Source organism: Lepisma saccharinum, chromosome 1, assembly GCF_977018435.1.
Source record: "Lepisma saccharinum chromosome 1, izLepSacc3.1, whole genome shotgun sequence".
NCBI lineage: Eukaryota > Metazoa > Arthropoda > Insecta > Zygentoma > Lepismatidae > Lepisma > Lepisma saccharinum.
The window spans coordinates 168,971,877-168,991,069 of NC_139229.1; the positions used below are offsets into that span (position 1 = coordinate 168,971,877).

Here is a 19,193-nt window from a genome sequence, read left to right on the forward strand (position 1 = left end):
CACTTCTATCCCATGTCAGCTCATATCCTGAAAACAACATTTCAATTAACTGGCAAGTATGTCAGGATGTGATAAGTGTTTCAGACAAGAGAACAGGAATTAGCATTACACATCCTTCTAACTCTACACACCCACAATGTTCCTATTAGAGAGAGAGAAATCTTGACGAACACTTATTCAGTTTCAGAGACACTTTTTGGTGTGCCTGTAAAAATTCAAGAAAGGTAGCAGAAAGACTAACAATGATGTCATCGATCTCTCTTTTAATGATGATGATGATTCAAATTTGGGGATATTATACAATTTTGCATTATAATTACAACACTTGTGTGCCTCACTGATAACTACTGGCACTGAGTGACATGAGCATCATTATTTTCACACCATGATGAAACAAACAGAACTAGTTCCAAGCTTTAACACTCAGATGCATCATCAGGAGTAAATTTTAACAGCTCGGTGTGTACGGGCAACTAATAATGTTTTCTAGTACTAGTTGAAGGAAAACTGACAAACATCAGGTTTAGCATTGTTTTGAAGGCTGAGAAAAGATGATTTTTGATCAACTTCCTAGCCCTGGTCATCACATTCCTTGTTTGATCAAATACTTTCTGTTGGATTATGACAACAATTAATGTATTTTTCGATCCAAATTGATGAAAGTTCCTATTGTTTTTTAAAGAAAATAATAAAAAGAATTACTTAAGAGTAAATGGTAATAATAAAGGATATACATTACTTTCAAAATGATTGCAGACTTTTCACATCTAGTATGCCAAGATGTGAAAAATTGTGTTGAGTGGAAAGTTATTGCTTTGAACTCTGAAAAAAAATTCCAGTCTCGATCCCAAATTCGGGACATGATTTCACGACTTTTCCTGATCCAAATTCCAAATGGTAATTTTAAAAAGTTGTCAATTCTCGATGTTTCCTGCATTGCAAGTGTCTGATACTTCTCGTAAATTGTCAGTTTTCATTCACGAATTGCAAAATACAATCACTTACGGGAAAATTGTGTGTACAATTCGAGATCTCCACAGCATTACCTGCATGAGGTAACCTTTAAATTTAGGTTTGTAAATTTGTAACATTTCCAGTCTCGAGAATTTCCCCATTTGGTGTGGAAATTGCAAATTTTTCCCATCCCGAACATTGGAATTTAAAAAAATACCTGTCCCGATCAAAAAGTTTCTGTTGACATGTCCAGAATACACCAGATGCCTCGTTGGCTTTTGTGACCTCAGTGAGGTTATTGTTACACAAGACCGTATCTGTACAAACAAAGCCTCGTATGCTTCGAATAGAACTAAACAGAAGCAGCAAACTCCTATGGGGATAATTTCACGTTATCCTTGATTTGTAAGATACTTGACCTTGAGTCTTATCTGCGTACAGATCTTTGTTTCACTCAAGTACTTGGTGTTCATGGAAACTTGAGTAGGTTCATTTAACAAATGAACAACTTTTTTCCTCTTTTTTTTTTTTCAAAACCAAAGTAAGTTGGAAAAGGTGAACAAACCTTTGAAAGGGAACAAATTTCGGTTTTAGCAGCATTTCTAGCTACTAAAAAAAAAAATGGTATCGGCTAGTAAAGGTGCAAAAATATCAACCGATACTGATACCCCTGGTATCAGCAGATAAGATAGATACCAATACATTGGTATTGGCTCAGTCCTATACAACGCACGATTTTAGAAGTGATATCCGGCGGAGCTACGGAGAGCGTTTCCTTGGCGACCAGCCAATAGCAGGAGTGCAACATTGTACAGTTAGGAAACTGCAGCACGCAAGTTAAAGGCCGTGTTCTGTACTTTCCTTGCGCACAAGAGGTTTTCATAAAACTTGCCAATTTAAGGTTCATCATAAGATGGGACACGGCATTTTGAACCAGACTATCCAAGTACTACGAATTTCCGTCCCCTACAGCCGGAGTTATCATTTCTTGAAGAAACACAGGACACAACACGTCTCTACACATACACAATTACCCTTTAATTTTCCTTCCGTGTTCTGCCTGTTTTTTCATTGCCAACATGTTGAACCCACTGAAGTGTTGTGTCTTTGTTAAGCTATGCGTGTTAAATTCGGCTGAATATGCACAATGACCCTTCACAAAAAGTCAGTTTGAGTTCATCGTTTTCGTAACATGGGCAGTGAAAGATAATTTTACTCGTACTCCACGAAGAACTGTTGTGAGAGGATTCAATAAAGCCCTTATTGATTATTTTACTTCTCTTTTCTGACACTTATGGCTAATCCCAAAGATGAGGATGGGAAATGATATGATGACATTGATGAAGGGGCACTTACAAACACCTATGCCCAGGCTGGGATTCAAACCTGGGACGCATGGAATCGTGCGCGCTGTCCAATACAGCCCTTATGTTCTATAGTTGTACAATAGCATGAGTTTCGTGAGTGGTATTTAATAAAGTTACGCCAGCCCCCATGGTGGAATGGTTAGCATATCGCGCTATGACACCAGGGGTCCCAGATTCGAATCCTGGCCTGGGCATGGATATTTATGAATGTCCATTCATCAATTTCATTATATCATTACTTATTTTCATCTTCGTAATTAGCCAAAAGTGACGGAAAAGCAAAGTAAATAAAGCAAATCAAATCAATAATGTCGCTCTCGAAACATAGTACTAGTAGTACAGGCACCAAGGGTAAAATATTATGTTCAGAAGACAGGAATCTTAGTTTTAAAGTGTATTCTTACTTCAAGGAATTGGTGTCGGAATAAGTGAATGCTAAAACAGTGTTTTCTCATAGTCAATAACTTACGGCTAAAGCGTGTACATATTATAAAACAGGGTAAAGTATCTAAATAAGAAAACTGTGAACCTCTATTCAAATCTCCTGGGAAACATGCCGGAAACCAGAAACGAGAGCGATGATGATGACCTTGCAGTTCCTCTACATTAAATAACTTAAAACTTCTTTCAGGTGCGAGTTTCTCTTATATGCTGCAGTGATATGATATAATCCTGTGTAGAATTCTTCACTATATATTTCATTGTACTCAAATATTACGTGCATGCAATAAAAAGTTGAATATTGGACACAATGAATTCTCTGTTTCTCTTCTGCTAGCAGTTGGTTTGGCAACAGCACGACAGCACTGGCTGCGTATTGGCTGAACTCATGTTCCTTCTAAAAGTGTATGCCGTATAGTATAATATTACGGGCATAGTGAATAATTATTAGAATATCCAGACATTTGCCTATTATTAGTTATACGAAAAACTGTGCAAAATTGTTTTACAGGCATGTGTGATCCATAAGCAACCTGTTGCCACAGACACACGCTCTGTGTGATTGACGCAAATCAACTCCTACGCACTTCCAAAAGAACACTTAACCACAGCGGATGACTTCCTGCTACCCCTAAAATCTGCAAATGAACCAGCCCTTCCCTTTATCCCTGCACACCACCTCCCCTCGTTTGGGGATCTTCTTGTGAGCTGACTGCTGCACTTTACCAAATACTCCACAACATCGCTGGTAGCAAACATCTTGATGCATATTGATGACTGTGCAAGCTACCACTTTTCTATGCGACAAACACATTTTTGCTGCAAATTCTAAGAATTATTAATTTTCGCTAATTGCACAGTACTTTGCAAGTTATATTAAGTTTGCATAAACTATTTGTAATTAAGCCCCTTTGTGTTCAAACTTGACAGCGACTCCCTCCAATTGGATCACTAGCGAGTGTAGTGTTTCCAACCCTACAACAGTTTCTCAGATTCCAATTTTAACATGCTGAATCGCAAGTATTCTCCAAAATTACTAGTCATACTTAATTTTTCCGTTTTGTTCTCTATTAATATGTTGGGCGAATATAGTTTCTGACTTCATGTTATAACAAAGCATGTAAATCATTTACCACAGTGTTTCTAGTCTATACGACGTACGCTTTTAGAAGGAACATGAGTTCGGCCAATACCCGGCCAGTGCTACTGCGCCGTTGCCAAACTAAGCTAGCGCAAGGAAAGGACAGAAGATTCGCGATGTATCCATTACTTTGATAATGCATGTACAGTATATATGAGTACAGTGAAATAATATACAGTAAACCCTCGTTAACACGAATCCCAAGGGACCGAAAAATCAAGAGTTCGTGTTAAAAAAAATCGTGCTAACCGGCGACTCAAATTTTATTGTTGCAATACAGTTCTTTCTACACATTAACCATTTAGAATACGTATTTTGTATGTCACCATAGAAAACACTACTACATTAATTATTTTTTAAAAAAAGTACTCACAGATCATTTTCTGGTGAAAAACAGTTCAGTATGTGTTGTGATGACAGATTCCCAGGATGCGGTGATAGCTTTTATTGTATCAAGCACACTCCTACTTGGGGTTTCAGTCTTCTACGTTTTAAAGAATAGAAAAACACATCGGAACACACAACTGAATTTGTTGGTTAAATACGTATAAGCTCATTGTTGACGCGGTGATGGCGATTGTCGAGCAATTGCACCCAAGTTTTAATCTTGATATTACTCGTACTGGCTATGTTTTATAGAATAGAAAAACACCTTTGAAGACATTGTGATCTTAATCTGTTGGTTACAATACTGTATAAGTTGATTGTTGGCAAGATGATAGAGATTGTTGAGCGATTTCTTACATACCTAGCAGAGGAACGACAGAGGAACAACAAAAAAAAAAAAATATGAAAAACTTTGAAAGTTCGTGTTAAATGAGATCTAATGACACAACGGACTGAAAAACAGTTCGTAATTCGTGGTAACCGAAATTCGCGTTAACCGATAAAACTTTCTATAAGATATAATACATCCCTGCCGGGACCAACATTTTGTTCATGTTAACCGAGTGTGCGTCTTAAGCGAGTTTGTGTTAACGAGGGTTTACTGTAGTGAATATTTTATCACTGTAGCATATACGAGAAACCCATACCTGAAAGAAGCTCTCGTCGTCTTCCTCGGTCTCCGTGTCACTCATTTCACTCATTTCCAAGTCACTCTCCTGGAGGTTAATGATTAGATTTTGCACCCTTGGTGCCTGTACTACTGGTGCTAGGTTTCGAGAGTGACATTACTTAAAATAAAAAGAACACACGGAACACACACTATTGTACGAAAGGGCTGTATTTCATCTTTTCACAAACTGTTCTTCATGGCGCACGAGTGAACGATAAGCGAATAATTTTACACCAGCCTTGCTACGAAAATGCTGAACTCAAACTGACCCAGACTTTCAATGTTCGAGAACAATGAAGGGTCATTGTTTATATCGAGACGAATTTAACACCCACAGTTTTCCTTAGACACAACAACTCAGCTGCGTCAACACGGTGGCAACGAAAAAAACAGGCTGAAGGAAATGAAAGGTGACGTTTCCCTTGTTTCTTCAAGGAACGATAACTCCGGCTGTAGGCGACGGAAATTTATGGGACTTGGACAGTCAGGTTCAAAATGTCTTTCCCCATCTTATGATGAACCTTAAAGTAGCGAGTTTTATGAAAACATCTTGCGCGCAAGAAAAATACAGAACACGGCTTTTAACTTCCGCGCCGCAGTCTCCTAACTGTACAACGTTGCACTCCTGCCATTGGCTGATTGCCACGCACACCCTCTACGTGGCCCCGCCCTATATCGCTTCTAAAAGCGTGCATCGTATAGTAAAGGGCCCTGTAGTAAAGTTGGCTACTCTGTTGGTGCTCAAGTGCTATGTTGGCATGTTAACGATTTCTGAACTTAGAAATGTTTCGGGGCGGCCAGGTAACATTTGGAGAAGTATACAATGAAATTGTATGGGATTCAGGTGCTTTCACTGAACAGGGTACCCACTCATTTTGTAGAACCAAATTCCCAGGACATTCTACACTATAATGTTTTGACATCTACAACTTCACATGTTAATCAAAAGTAACGAATTTATTCAACATTTTTGAGAATAAATGATCCAAATCAAACAAAATAAGATTTTTATGTGGGAAGAAAATATGTGAAATATTCACAATTTTCAACTCTGGTAAGAAAGAAAAGCGAACATGAATCTTGATTCCTGTATGCATTCATTATCACAGAGGATAAGTCATTCAGTGCCTACATAACAATCAGTTAACATGTTAATGACAAGAATTGGTGCAGATTGTGGATACACATGGTTCGGATTAGTGTAGATTACACAGCGAAATATAACTGGTTGGAACATTTTTATCTGAACTAAACTCCGCATATGAGACATCCTGCCACTAAATACAACCTGCAACATTACAAACTAAAGCCCAAATTATGTTTTACACTGACTATGTCAACATTTTATTACCAGATTATTATCGTAAGTAGCAATATATAACTAATAATATTAACATTCCCATGGCAAAAAAAATCATCAGTTGCAAGACTTCATTAATGAGAATGACTAAAAATATAATTCTACAGTACACATTCTATTACTCACAGGGTACTGGCCCTGCGACTGCCCTGCTTCTTCCAACTCTGGTATAGTATCATCTGAATCTGACTCTGTACCAGAACCAGAGCCTTCTCGCCGCTCTGTCATTGAGGCTGTGGCTTTATCCAATTCAGTCAATTCGGGCATCGCTTCACCTGGCACTGTCTGAAACAGAAGCAATAACTTTACATTACATGGCAACAAAAACTTTATTGCAATATCTAAAACAGCAACATCAATGGGACTGTGGACTTGGCTGATGTATGTTATATGGGTTTTGCATGATGGCCGAAGGAATTTTTTATTTTAAATAATCTGTTCAAAACAAAAGAAACAGTGTATGCACTAAAATATATTTCAACAAAGAAATACTAACTTACTTCAGCTTTGTTATCAATCACTTCTACACAATATGATATCTTTGCGAGTATATTAACGGGATGGACTACGGCCGCCATCTTGAAAATTCATCCCATTCATTTACATGGTAAATTGTTACCATAATTGCGTTGCTCTGAAATGGAACTTCGACCATCTGCTTGTAGGGCCTTGTTCTTCGTAACCGTCCCCTGTGTTCTAATACTTCGAAGCATAAATTTTATAATTATATTGAGAGCAAAATAATAAAAACTGACAAAATGCAGCTGACATGCCTTTCCACTTAATTTTCTTATTTCACAAGAAGAATATTATAAATCCAACATAATAGTTCACTAGAGGAAACATTTATGCTGCGATTGATGTATACTTGTCACTGGGAACTTTGCGTATTATTATGCAATTACTATAATATTCGAAGTCTGCAGCATATTTTTTTCGCAGCATATTGTGCTGCCACCTACCATTACTCCTGGAACTTCCAGGAGGCGGAGGGATATTTGACTTGGGCAGCTTCACGTTCGTCGAGTGCTGTCAACCAACACAATCGCCAAAAATAGAAAAGATTGTCTCTATTAGGTCAGCGAAAAGAAAGACGAGGCGAGCAATTAACTTGAAAATTTGGCGAGAATAACAAAAACAATATAGATAAATGTAAATATGTATTTATATTACTTCCTGTAATGTAGATAATTTAAAACTGCGCAGTCGTCACGCGAACAATTTTGTCCGCAAATTCATGGGTCGTAGAAAACGTTGCTGGTCTGAAGCCTAGAAATTGCCTGAGGGAGGGATACCGCTATGGTTCTTCCGTCCCTCGGTAGGAGCGAGCTCCAAATGTTTGTCACTTCACTTGAGAGTGGTCAAGGTCAACTTTTCGGAATGACACAACGGTGTGTTTATTTACGATACAACAGATCCCAGTGATTAGGCGATACAACCAGAAACATTTCCTCTTTTTGGAAACCGTTACGTCTTTCCATTGCGAAAGGGTTTCTACAAAATGTGCGAATAATTATTGTTTTGATTGCACGATAAGCTGCATATTCTATTATTGTGTAAAAGTATTTTCTTTCACCTAGATGCTTCCCTTGAATAATTTAATAAATGATAGTTTACGTATTCTCACGAAATCCGTACTGCTTATGTACAGTATCCTACAAAAATAATTGTAGACAAAGGAGATACGAAATAGACTGACTGCAAGCATAGGTGGATGCATAAAATTTTCCTGGGAGGGTCACAAAATATGCCGTAAAGATACGACAGGATGTAATATTGAGAAGATTATGGGCAGACACAAGATTCCAAGACAAATGCAAGGATGAAACAACTGTTTTTCTTGTACATCCACTTTTACATCTCACCAAATCCGAACCCGGGACCCTTGATTATACGGGAAAGGAAAGGCGCCAGCGTTAGAAGAATTTGATGAAGTAGAAGTTGTTCCACAATTACTTGCATTGACAGTGATTAAAAAAGAAATACTTTTGAGAATTTTCTTATTCAGACGAAACTCTATTTTTTCTTATTTAACGTCGCTTCTACGCCACTTTTGACTAATCGCGACAACGAGGATGAATGATAACACTGTTCGACAGTGAATTTTTTTTTTCGAGCTGCTGAAGACGAATCTGAACTTTGTTTTTGTCCTGCACCCTCAGATTTAGAATTAATGCCAGTTATAGTATCAACCTTTAGACCTTTAGACCCCTGGATTCGAACCCGGGAACCCTGTCGTCGTAGCGCGCTGTGCCAACCATTCGGCGACGAAGGTCGGCACGATAAAAACAATTGGACTCGTTGCGCTGAGCAGGTGTACTCCAAAGATAAGCCATTCGGTAGGTATTGAACCTCAGACGAAATTTTCACCATGTAGTTTATTATTCCAAAGCTGCTACCTCGGTGGCGCAGAACTAACTGACTTCTGTTCTAAAGGCTCTAGGTTCGAATTATGGCCATGGTTTACATATTTTAGGGCATTTGTTCTATTCCCTGTGTCATCGGATCACCATTTATCCTTGCCGTGGAAAGTGACGAAGTTTTTGGTTCACTAGTTGCTCAAGATAGGCAAATCGGAACTGGAGTAGTGGAGTTTCCGAGCCCTTGATCACAATCCCACAACGTTATCCCCTACGCTATCGAGGCGGCCTGAAAAGTGGCGTAGACGAGTGGAGGAAATAAGAACTATAAAGAGTGTATTCAATCCTGAATATTAACCATAATACAAAAATTCAATTTTCAATACTTAGATTCTAAGAAAGCTTATTCATATAAAGGTGGATCCCATACAATTTGTAACGAGACTGGTTATTTGTCAGTATTTGGTCAGTTTTTTGTTACTTTGTTCAATTAAGTCAATAATTTTGACCACTTGAATAGTTTCCACCCCTGCTATCACCAAAACCAAAACAATCGCACATAGGAAATTCCAACCCAACCTGAGTCGCTGGCTAAGGGCAGACCAAAGAGCTACAGACATTCAGTTCAGTGGTCAACCTTGCCTCGGGGACAGACAAAATCAAAACAAAAGCAGTCGGAGGGTGTTGGTTGAATGTTCTGCGAGGAAGGAATTTACAGTACCGGAAGTTTGGGGAGGGGAGCTTGAACGAGGGTCGGCACGTGTTTCGTATTTTGTGGGTGAAAGTTTTATTTTAGCGAATACTATTTTTCGCTGTTTGTAAGTAAAATACAGAGTGATTAACTTATATTTTAGGAAAGGAATCAAATGGTAACATTGTACACAGAGAACACCATAACACTTCCTTGCAGTAGTTTGCAAACATTCAACTACATCTTTTATTTTTTTTTTAACTAAATTAAATCGAAATATAAAACAACCTTTCTCATCTTGTCTATTCTAATGCATAACATACAGCCAAAGTACATCTACGTTTCGTGTGTTGCACTAAGTACAGGTAAATTGTAGAGGAAGAACTGCAGCAACGGAGGAAAATGCAAATCAAACAGGGAACTATATTCAGTCCCGGAATAAGCCACACTCTTGCGTTGGACCCGCTCGCGAAACTATCGTCGGTGGTTGCTAGTAATTCGGAAGTTTCACCACCAGATGTCTCAGACGTAAGGGTGGCAAAGTCGTTTCCTTGATCCATGGCGTTAAGGAAAAAAACTGCACCAAGCTGATGTCAGCAGTAGCCATAAAACATACACCAGCAATGGCCCAGGTAGTTAAGTCATCAATCTGTCACCCATATTTGAAGAAATATTCACATAGCCATAGGCAAATTCCACAAAAAATGGTCCTACTCCATGTAAATAACAAAATGTATTAATCTGAAAACTATGATTATTTTTAATTGCATTAAGGTTTGTGTTTGTTAATGCATATTTCACCAACAAAAATTATTAGCATCTGTAGCCTATATGCTGCTACATTCTTAAATCATCACAAATTAAAAGACATTTTCGTTAATGCTTTTCCTGCATTCAGGCTATATCATCCTACTAAAGTTATTTCTTTAATTTGTTAGCAGACATCACAAACTACTTCATAATTCTATGAAATCAGTTCATTATGAACATTTTAATTCAATATCATATCTACACCCTTACAATTTATGGTTGACATGTCACAAACATAAAGCTTGAATATTAAAAGTTAAGAAAAGCAGATAATTTTTTTTTTAAATGAAAAAAAAATCAATTTGGAACGTAGTAGCAAGAAATATCCCAAGTTTTGATTTGTAGTTTCTGTAATTTACATTATATAAATATGCTCTCTTCTTAGATACAGTGCTGGTAGCATTCAGTATACTCTGCAATAAAGTGAAAAAAATTGAAAATGAGCAACAATCTCAAAATCTCGTTGTTTTCACCTTTATGCAGTATCAGTACCATCATGAAGGGCAAAACTGTACACAGGAAAAATAATTCATTTGAAGATATTGATTTTTAAAATAACAAAGAAATGAATGAAATTATAACCATCTAAAATAATCTATAAATGCATGTAGTGGCTGGAGCGCAAAAATGTGTAAGTTTTATCAAGAAAATTAGAAAACGAAAAAAGTTATGACAAGGGGTATATTTAGTTGTGATACTGGGAGCTTTTAGATCTATTTGCTCATGATGTTCTATAAGTAAGAATATCTGCAATAAGTGACAACTAAAATTGTTTTCCAAATGTTGATGCATTTCATGCATTACTATTGAATCTTGTGTAAAAATCATGGTAAAATTTTCGTATCCCCAAAACGTACTTCTTCAATTTTACAGGAGAAAGTACTTACCGAAATGGGTTTATTTATACTTTAGGAAGGTCTTGGAAGTTTGCTTTCAACTCGTTGAAATTTTTTTGCCGATAAATCATGTAATTTTCGACATTAATGTCGCTCCGATGCACGAAAGCTGTTCCCTTGATGTCCGTCTACTACGTGAACCAAATATTTGCGAGCGTTTCATGACGTAACAACTGGTCAGCGTTTCCAAATGCGCGGTTTTGTAACTGTGTAACAGTTCTAGAACGTAAATAAACGTGAGTTACTGTTCATCATTTCTGATTACGAACTTGCGACAACATGACGTGCACAGGATCAGTGGCGTGCTCAATGTGAGGTTGATGGGGCTATAACCCCCCCTTTCGCCCAGTATCTCTAAGGCTATTTATGAATGGTTCGTGGGCTATTTATGTATGGTTCGTGGGGCTATCCGTGAATGGTTCGTGGGGCTATCCGTGAATGGTTCATGGGGCTATCCGTGAATGGTTCGTGGGGCTATCCATGAATGGTTCGTGGGGCTATCCGTGAATGGTTTGTGGGGCTATTTATGAATGGTTCGTGGGGCTATCCGTGAATGGTTCGTGGGGCTATCCGTGAATGGTTCGTGGGGCTATCCGTGAATCGTTCGTGGGGCTATCCGTGAATCGTTCGTGGGGCTAGCGCCAATGGTTCGTGGGGCTATCCAAGAATGGTGTGTGGGGCTACGAATATTTTTTTCGAAACCAATTTTTAACTATTGAAACCTTTGCGTGGCCCTACTAACCTATCCACGCGCCAATGGTTCGTGGGGCTAGCGCCAATGGTTTGTGGGGCTAGCGCCAATGGTTCGTGGGGCTATCTTTTTCACTATTGAAACCTTTGCGTGGCCCTACTAACCTATCCACGCGCCAATGGTTCGTGGGGCTAGCGCCAATGGTTCGTGGGGCTATCTTTTTCAGTATTGAAACCTTTGCGTGGCCCTACTAACCTATCCACGTGCCAATGGTTCGTGGGGCTAGCGCCAATGGTTCGTGGGGCTAGCGCCAATGGTTCGTGGGGCTATCTTTTTCACTATTGAAACCTTTGCGTGGCCCTACTAACCTATCCACGCGCCAATGGTTCGTGGGGCTATCTTTTTCACTATTGAACCTTTGCGTGGCCCTACTAACCTATCCACGCGCCAATGGTTTGTGGGGCTAGCGCCAATGGTTCGTGGGGCTATCTTTTTCACTATTGAAACCTTTGCGTGGCCCTACTAACCTATCCACGCGCCAATGGTTCTTGGGGCTAGCGCCAATGGTTCGTGGGGCTATCTTTTTCACTATTGAAACCTTTGCGTGGCCCTACTAACCTATCCACGCGCCAATGGTTCGTGGGGCTATCTTTTTCACTATTGAAACCTTTGCGTGGCCCTACTAACCTATCCACGCGCCAATGGTTCGTGGGGCTATCTTTTTCACTATTGAAACCTTTGCGTGGCCCTACTAACCTATCCACGTGCCAATGGTTCGTGGGCTATCTTTTTCACTATTGAAACCTTTGCGTGGCCCTACTAACCTATCCACGCGCCAATGGTTCGTGGGGCTAGCGCCAATGATTCGCAATTATTTCCAATTTCACACTTTGCACATTCCTTTCCTCTCTTCACCACCCCGTGTGCAACCAAAAACTCCACCGGATCCTCAACACCCGGCACCAATTTCACAACACACCCACCACACGATACCTATAACTTCCGAGTTTCGTCAATTTTTGACATTCGTACTTACGTATTCTCCATACTAGTACCTAGATATTTTGCTATGAAGAAGGTCGCAACACTGCATAACCACTGATCATGGACTACGCTAGTCAAGATTTCTCCGCCATATCGCGTGTAACGCAAGCAAAAGCGAAGAAAATAAAAATACTCCATATTTCGAAAATTGAGATTATTTGCCTGCAAAAAACGAAACGCGAAATAGAAGAATCCTTACGAATGCAGAATATGTAAGTATCAATGTGAAAAATACGAAAATAAGGGAATTAGAGACGTTTGGTGGTTACCGAAATTTTAATAAAATCATTAACAAGGAACCTAATAGGAAGGTGTCCGACAACAGAATCACAGACACTCGAGACTGAAGATCAATGCTTATCCCAAAAAACACTGAAACAATCAAAATGAGCAAAAAAAAAAAAAAATTGTACTGCTGAAGTCTCGAACAGCACAGAGAGCAATGGCAATTTGTAAATGCTTGAGAAGATGGGGATATTCTTAAGTACATTATTTGTTACAGCACCAAGTATTTTCCCTTCTTTCATGAATACAGGCCAGCTTGAAACAACTATTTTTTGTGTGTGTATCTGGCTTGAAACAACTATTTTTTTTGGCATGAGTTTACAATACCGGACCACTCTCCAATTTCTATAAAATTTTGCCTACTTACTAATTTTGGTGTCCTGATGACGTATCTGTAGTTCATATTTGGCAGTCACTCGTTAAAATTATACATTTACGTGTAGGACTTGTAAAATAACCTTGCGGTTTACCACGTTGATTGTCCATACACAGCAATTCGGAACAATCTTTCTTTCGCAATACGTTAATGGTCTTCCTTTATGCACAACAATCTTGCAACCTTGAATATTGACGTCAGAGAGGAATGCCTAAGAGGTAAGGTTAGGTTCCATTAGCATAAATACAAAGAAAAATTAATATTTTGCCTAAGAGAACTATACCTTGCCTTGCCTAACATCAAAAAGCTCTCTCCCGTGACGTCAGAACACAATGTTGCTAAAGTGTTGTGCGATAAGGGACACCCATTCGGGGGAAATGGCGAATTCCGTGGAGCTACTGTTCTTATGGTAGGGTTAAGTTACGTTAAGAAAGCATAGTTTATTTCGTTTTTTTCTCGATTTCCATACTCGACCGCCAATTATTACATGCAGATTCGTGATTAGGAGGTCTCAATTAGTGAGTAGGCGAAATTTCATAGCAATTGGAGAGCGCTCCGGTATTGTAAACTCGTTTCTTTTTTTTGTATGTGTATCTACAAGGGACAGTGGTAAACTATTCCGAAAATATAAACAGCTGAGTTTTTATGGCCAGGAAGTCTGTAACAGCCACTAAGGGAATAATTATGAATATCTGCAGCCATGTTGAAAATGTTTTTTCTTTATAAAAACAATGTAAAAATATGGAGAAATTTATTATATACAGTTTTCTAGTTCAATGCAATCTATATGCTAAGACATTTTACGAGATTTGGAATTTTGTTTACCCTGTCTCTAACCGCGGTGGCTCAGTCGGTAACGCGTCTGACTACCATGCTCAAGGTCCCGGGTTCGATCCCCGGCCGGTTCAAATCCGGGAACTTTTCTAACGGTGAAAGCGGCCCCGGCGCCCACCCAGCGTCGAATAATATGGGTACCTGGGGGAAACCCTGGGGGGTAAAGGCGGTCAGGGGCGTGATGCTGATCACATCACCCCCACTCACGACCGGATCAAGAAAGTGTGGGGCGTTACCCCCACACCCCCTATACGCCTTCATGGCGTGGTGCTATGCACAGGGGAGCACTTTACCTTTTTTTTTTTTTTTACCTGTCTCTAACCGTACAAATTGTGGGTTAATTGTTAATAACGAGGATGTGAATAAATTGATGGGAGAGGAACACGTTCGTACCATTCCTGAAAAACAAAGTAATGCTTGACATTACATATACAATCAATACTAGAGGCTTATAGATGTAAAATTTATCCACCTACGGCACTTTCTTCCAGCTCTTCTTATTTTGCATTGATAAAATACATTGTAAGCAAATTGCACATGTTCCTTTTACTGCATTCGGAATCACGCAGGATAAACAATATGTGCACATGCAATAGCCTTTTGTCTACACATAATGGCAAATGACAAATAGTACTAAATTCGAGGCATGCTACATCTTAATTCAATAATAAACTACTGCTCGCTATGCTTTAACGCCATCAGGTAAACGTAAATTATAAGAAGGCATGACTTCAACAAACACAGACACAATTTTATTACCATGTCATCATGAAATTACTTACATAATGAAAGTTGAAGGTTCTAAATAAACCTTTCAAATGTGTTTTTAAAATAGTTATAAATATATCAATTACTACGGATTACTATGATACACAACCGATAATTATTTCTAAAAAAGACTGAAACTCACCTGCACTTTCCCGGCTTTTCAATATGGCGAAAAGGCGAAACTGAAACACCAGTGCCATCTACCAGTTGACCTATTTCATTGTTTTACCTCTTGCCACCATGTCGTTACCAAACATTAGTGAAATAATTGAAAACGTGAAGGAGATTTCACACCGGAGCGACGTGTGTCGCTTGAGAATTGAGGTGCTGAATTCTGATTTTATTACCTTTATTCTTGTTCCATGCACAGCAATCTGTATGTTTTTATGGGGGTCATTCCTGAGTAAACAAAAAATGATCCATCAGACAATTCGATTATTCAAAGGCAATTTTGATCTACAAACAGTTTCGTTTTTGAAAATATTTTTCCAGGTTGAAATGAAGCTTACATTAATTATAAACATTGAAATACTTCGATTACAACAGTAAAAGAAATAATAATAATTACTACGGTTAAAATTATTGTTATACACTATTAACATATACCTACTTAAATACATTTTATTCGAATTTTATTATTATTGTTGTTCTTTATTATCATGCTATTCGATCCACAAGCCGAGTGAATATCCAGCACAACTATTTTCCATTTACTTTTACATTTCATAGTTACTATACTGAAATGCACAGTTATTGTATTTTGTTATTAACTTTTGCAAGTGTCGTTCAAGAAAGGACCTTAGAAGTTATAAAAAAATACCAACTACCAAGTGAACATTATTTCTGTTATTAACAATAAAAATAACAAACTCCCTGCTTTTTTTCAACTTAAAATGAAGGATGCAAATTTCAAGGGGGGGGTCAACTGACCTACCGACGCCCATGGAGAGAGCGCTTATCAACAACCAAAAACAAATGTATTATAATGTATAATTATAACTAGTTCCAACTTTTAAATTTAGTCAACACATGTGCGTTAGACAATTATAATTTTCGAAACACGTAAAATATTGTCATTTGATTTGATGAAGTGCCGACTGCAGAGCCTACCTACTCCCTCGTGTTTGTGTCCAATCTTTTCGCTTTACTGCCTAAATCCACTGACTGACTGAAAACGATACATAGATACCTGAGAACAATTGTTTGTTCCCTATCTCGTGTTGAAACCAAAAGCCACCCAAATATTGTCGCCTTTTCCGAAGGCACTGCCTTTACACCTTCGAATTCAATGTTATTCTTTTCAAAACCGGAAGTGCAGTCCCTGCCAGCGCCAAGGAAGCACAGAAATGTAAACATCCGGTGAATAGTGCCCATTCCCTTTTCTTAAGAAATTATATCAGAGAGTATATTCTCTGTAGTCTGTAGTGTTCATTAACTATGTCTTGAGATTTAACTATGAATACAGGCCTTAGCACAATTGCCAGCTTAGCACAGGGCTAAGATTTGAGGAGCTAACGTTGTATGTTGGTCAAAGAAAACACAAAGTTTACCTACTACAGAAGGAATAAACCGAAATATATTCTAAAATATTTGCATAATACAATTTCCACACTAAGTTATACAATTTCGGTTAATGTTTATGTATTTTAGTATTCCCTTTTTCGTTGTGACTGGTAGTTTCTTCTTCTAAATGCTTCTTCTTCTTACAAAGGCTTCTTCTTCTAAGAGCTTCTTCTTCTAAAGACTTCTCCTGAAGGTTTCTTCTTTTAAAAGCTTCTTCTTCTAAAGGCTTCTTCTTCTAAGGCTTCCTTTCCTAAAAGCTTCTTCTTATATATATACACTTATGTATATTATTCTTGGATTACAACCATTTATCTGGATACATGTATTCTTCTTGGATTACACCCCTTTTTCTGCATACATATATTCTTCTTGGATTACAACCATTTATCTGCTGCATACATGTATTCCTCTTGGATTACAACCATCTATCTGCATACATGTATTCTTCTTGGGTTACAATCATTTATCTGCATACATATATTCTTCTTGGATTAAAACCATCTATCTGCATACATGTATTCTTCTTGGATTACAACCATTTATTTGCATACATGTATTCTTCTTGGATTACAACCATTTATATGCATACATTAATTCTTCGTGTATTAATAGCCCAAATCTCTGTATACCTTCCCTAGGGTCGCTGCCTGGCTTGCGGCGCCACCTACTAACTAAATGGAAAAAGGAGTAATCAAAGGGCGCCGCCTATCCCGCGCTCACCTTGATCGGGGCTGCAATAGATGCGCCTACACGAAGCGTTTGGAGGCTGCCGAAGAACTGGCGCCACACCGTGAAAACAACCAAAGCCTAACAAGGAATCTCATCCTTGTTGCAACCGTAGATATAAGACGGACACAAAATCGTAATCACATTTCGATTTCTTTAATTTCTTCGTGTAATCGTATATGTTATACGTGGGGATCATTTTATCTTTTCTCTTCGATTTCACTTCATCGTTATTCTAAGTTCATAAATTAAGACAAGCACAATCAGTTTCAGTATTTACAATCACTTTTATTTGGTTCCCGCACTCATTGTTCTTTTAATCCGCGTGCTGTCGCGTGCTGCCATCTATTGTCCACTTTATCTGACTTGACACTACGTTTGGGTGCGTAACACTTTTCTGTGCATAAACTTAAATCAATCAATCAATCAATAAATCATTTATTTTTATTACTGTGCGCATGTATATACATGTCAAAAACCACTGTCCTTGTTGTCAGAATTGTTGCATCGTGTGTAAAATCAAGTATGGAAAAGTTGTTATTGTCCCCGCCACGAAAACTGTCCAGTCAAGGTCACGCCACCCACATACAGTGTTGCCAATAAGCAACAATTTCAACTTTCATCATTAATTCCGAAAAAATTGTTAGAAAATGGGACTTAACGTAAAGAACATTACGATGTGTTTTTTACACTGAAATACTTTCTTGGCCATTTGGAAAAAAATGAAAACATGTTTCCATGAAATTCACGAAGAAATTATTATTTCTTACTTCAAACTGTAAAAATGAAAGCAGTGACACAAGAAGGTTGGAAAGAATAGTGAAACATTCTGAAGGTTCATAGATGCTTACAGTATATGTTTTATACACAAAATGTATAGGCTAAGCATGTGAAGTAAAAAAGTAAAATGTTTCAAGATTCGCAATAATTTTTGGTTTATATATTGTAGAATATCGTCGCTGGCTAACTAGCGTTTTATTTGATAACGTAAAAACTTTCAGCGAGAAATTTTGTAATAAAACATTGAAATTAATTTTAAGAACAGGGTTGGCAAAATTTGTTTTTTTAAAAAGAAAACAGTTTTCTTGTTTTAAACATGTTTTAAAAGTTTTATACAGTGTTTTAAACAAGAACTGAAAAAACATGTTTTAAACAAATAAAACTTTTAAAGCATATTTATTTTCTTAGAATAATGATTAATAAGGAATCTGTTAATCATCCAAGGATGGACTGTGTTCCTATTGTAAAGTAAATGGTTGACTAACTTCTTAAAATACATAATTATGCTTGTCTGGTCTCACTTGTATGCCGTTCGAGAAGCTTCAACCATAGAACACTATTCTATGCTTCAACTAATCCACTGTTGGCAGGACCCACTCAGTCCACATGATAGCTAATCTTTTTATTTTAAATACATTTTATCGTGAATGAATGCAACAAAATTTTAACATACTGCACATAGTTGTTAATGTTAAGTGAGAAACAAAACTGTTTCATCCACATAGTATTCAATTTGAAAATGTTTTAAACACTTGTAAAAAAAACAGCCAGGTGTTTTAGTAAACGTGGCCCAAGGGTATTCATCACGATGTGTTTCTTTGTTAATTCAATGTACATTTTCAACCACTGAACAGATTTCTGTGCACAATAAACAAAATGACACGGATTGAATGAAAAGGCGAAGTTATAAAACACGCAAATAACCACAAACTATCAAACATCAAGTATCAAAATATGTTTTAAACAAGTCTGTTTTATTTGAACGAATTTTGCTGCGCATCGATCTTGCGCTCATCTGAGCGCTGCCTGTGACGTGTGCCGGGCTACAT

The 19,193-nt window shown here is 37.9% G+C and overlaps 1 protein-coding gene across 4 annotated transcripts in view; it reads right to left on the bottom strand.

Moving 5' to 3' along the window:
• Positions 1–19,193, bottom strand: part of Nacalpha (nascent polypeptide associated complex protein alpha subunit) — a 283,299-nt gene that overhangs the window by 28,204 nt on the left and 235,902 nt on the right. The window contains exons 1-2 of one of the 4 annotated variants that reach the window (XM_083142287.1): positions 15,218–15,338; positions 6,447–6,605 (exon numbers count right to left, since the gene is read on the bottom strand). In XM_083142287.1, the coding sequence (XP_082998413.1) occupies positions 6,447–6,587 (141 nt within the window). In that variant the 5' untranslated portion in view covers positions 6,588–6,605; positions 15,218–15,338. Of the gene's footprint in view, positions 1–6,446; positions 6,606–15,089; positions 15,189–15,217; positions 15,339–19,193 lie in introns of those variants that run through there. The other 3 variants (XM_083142315.1, XM_083142305.1, XM_083142296.1) reach the window with 3 other exon arrangements.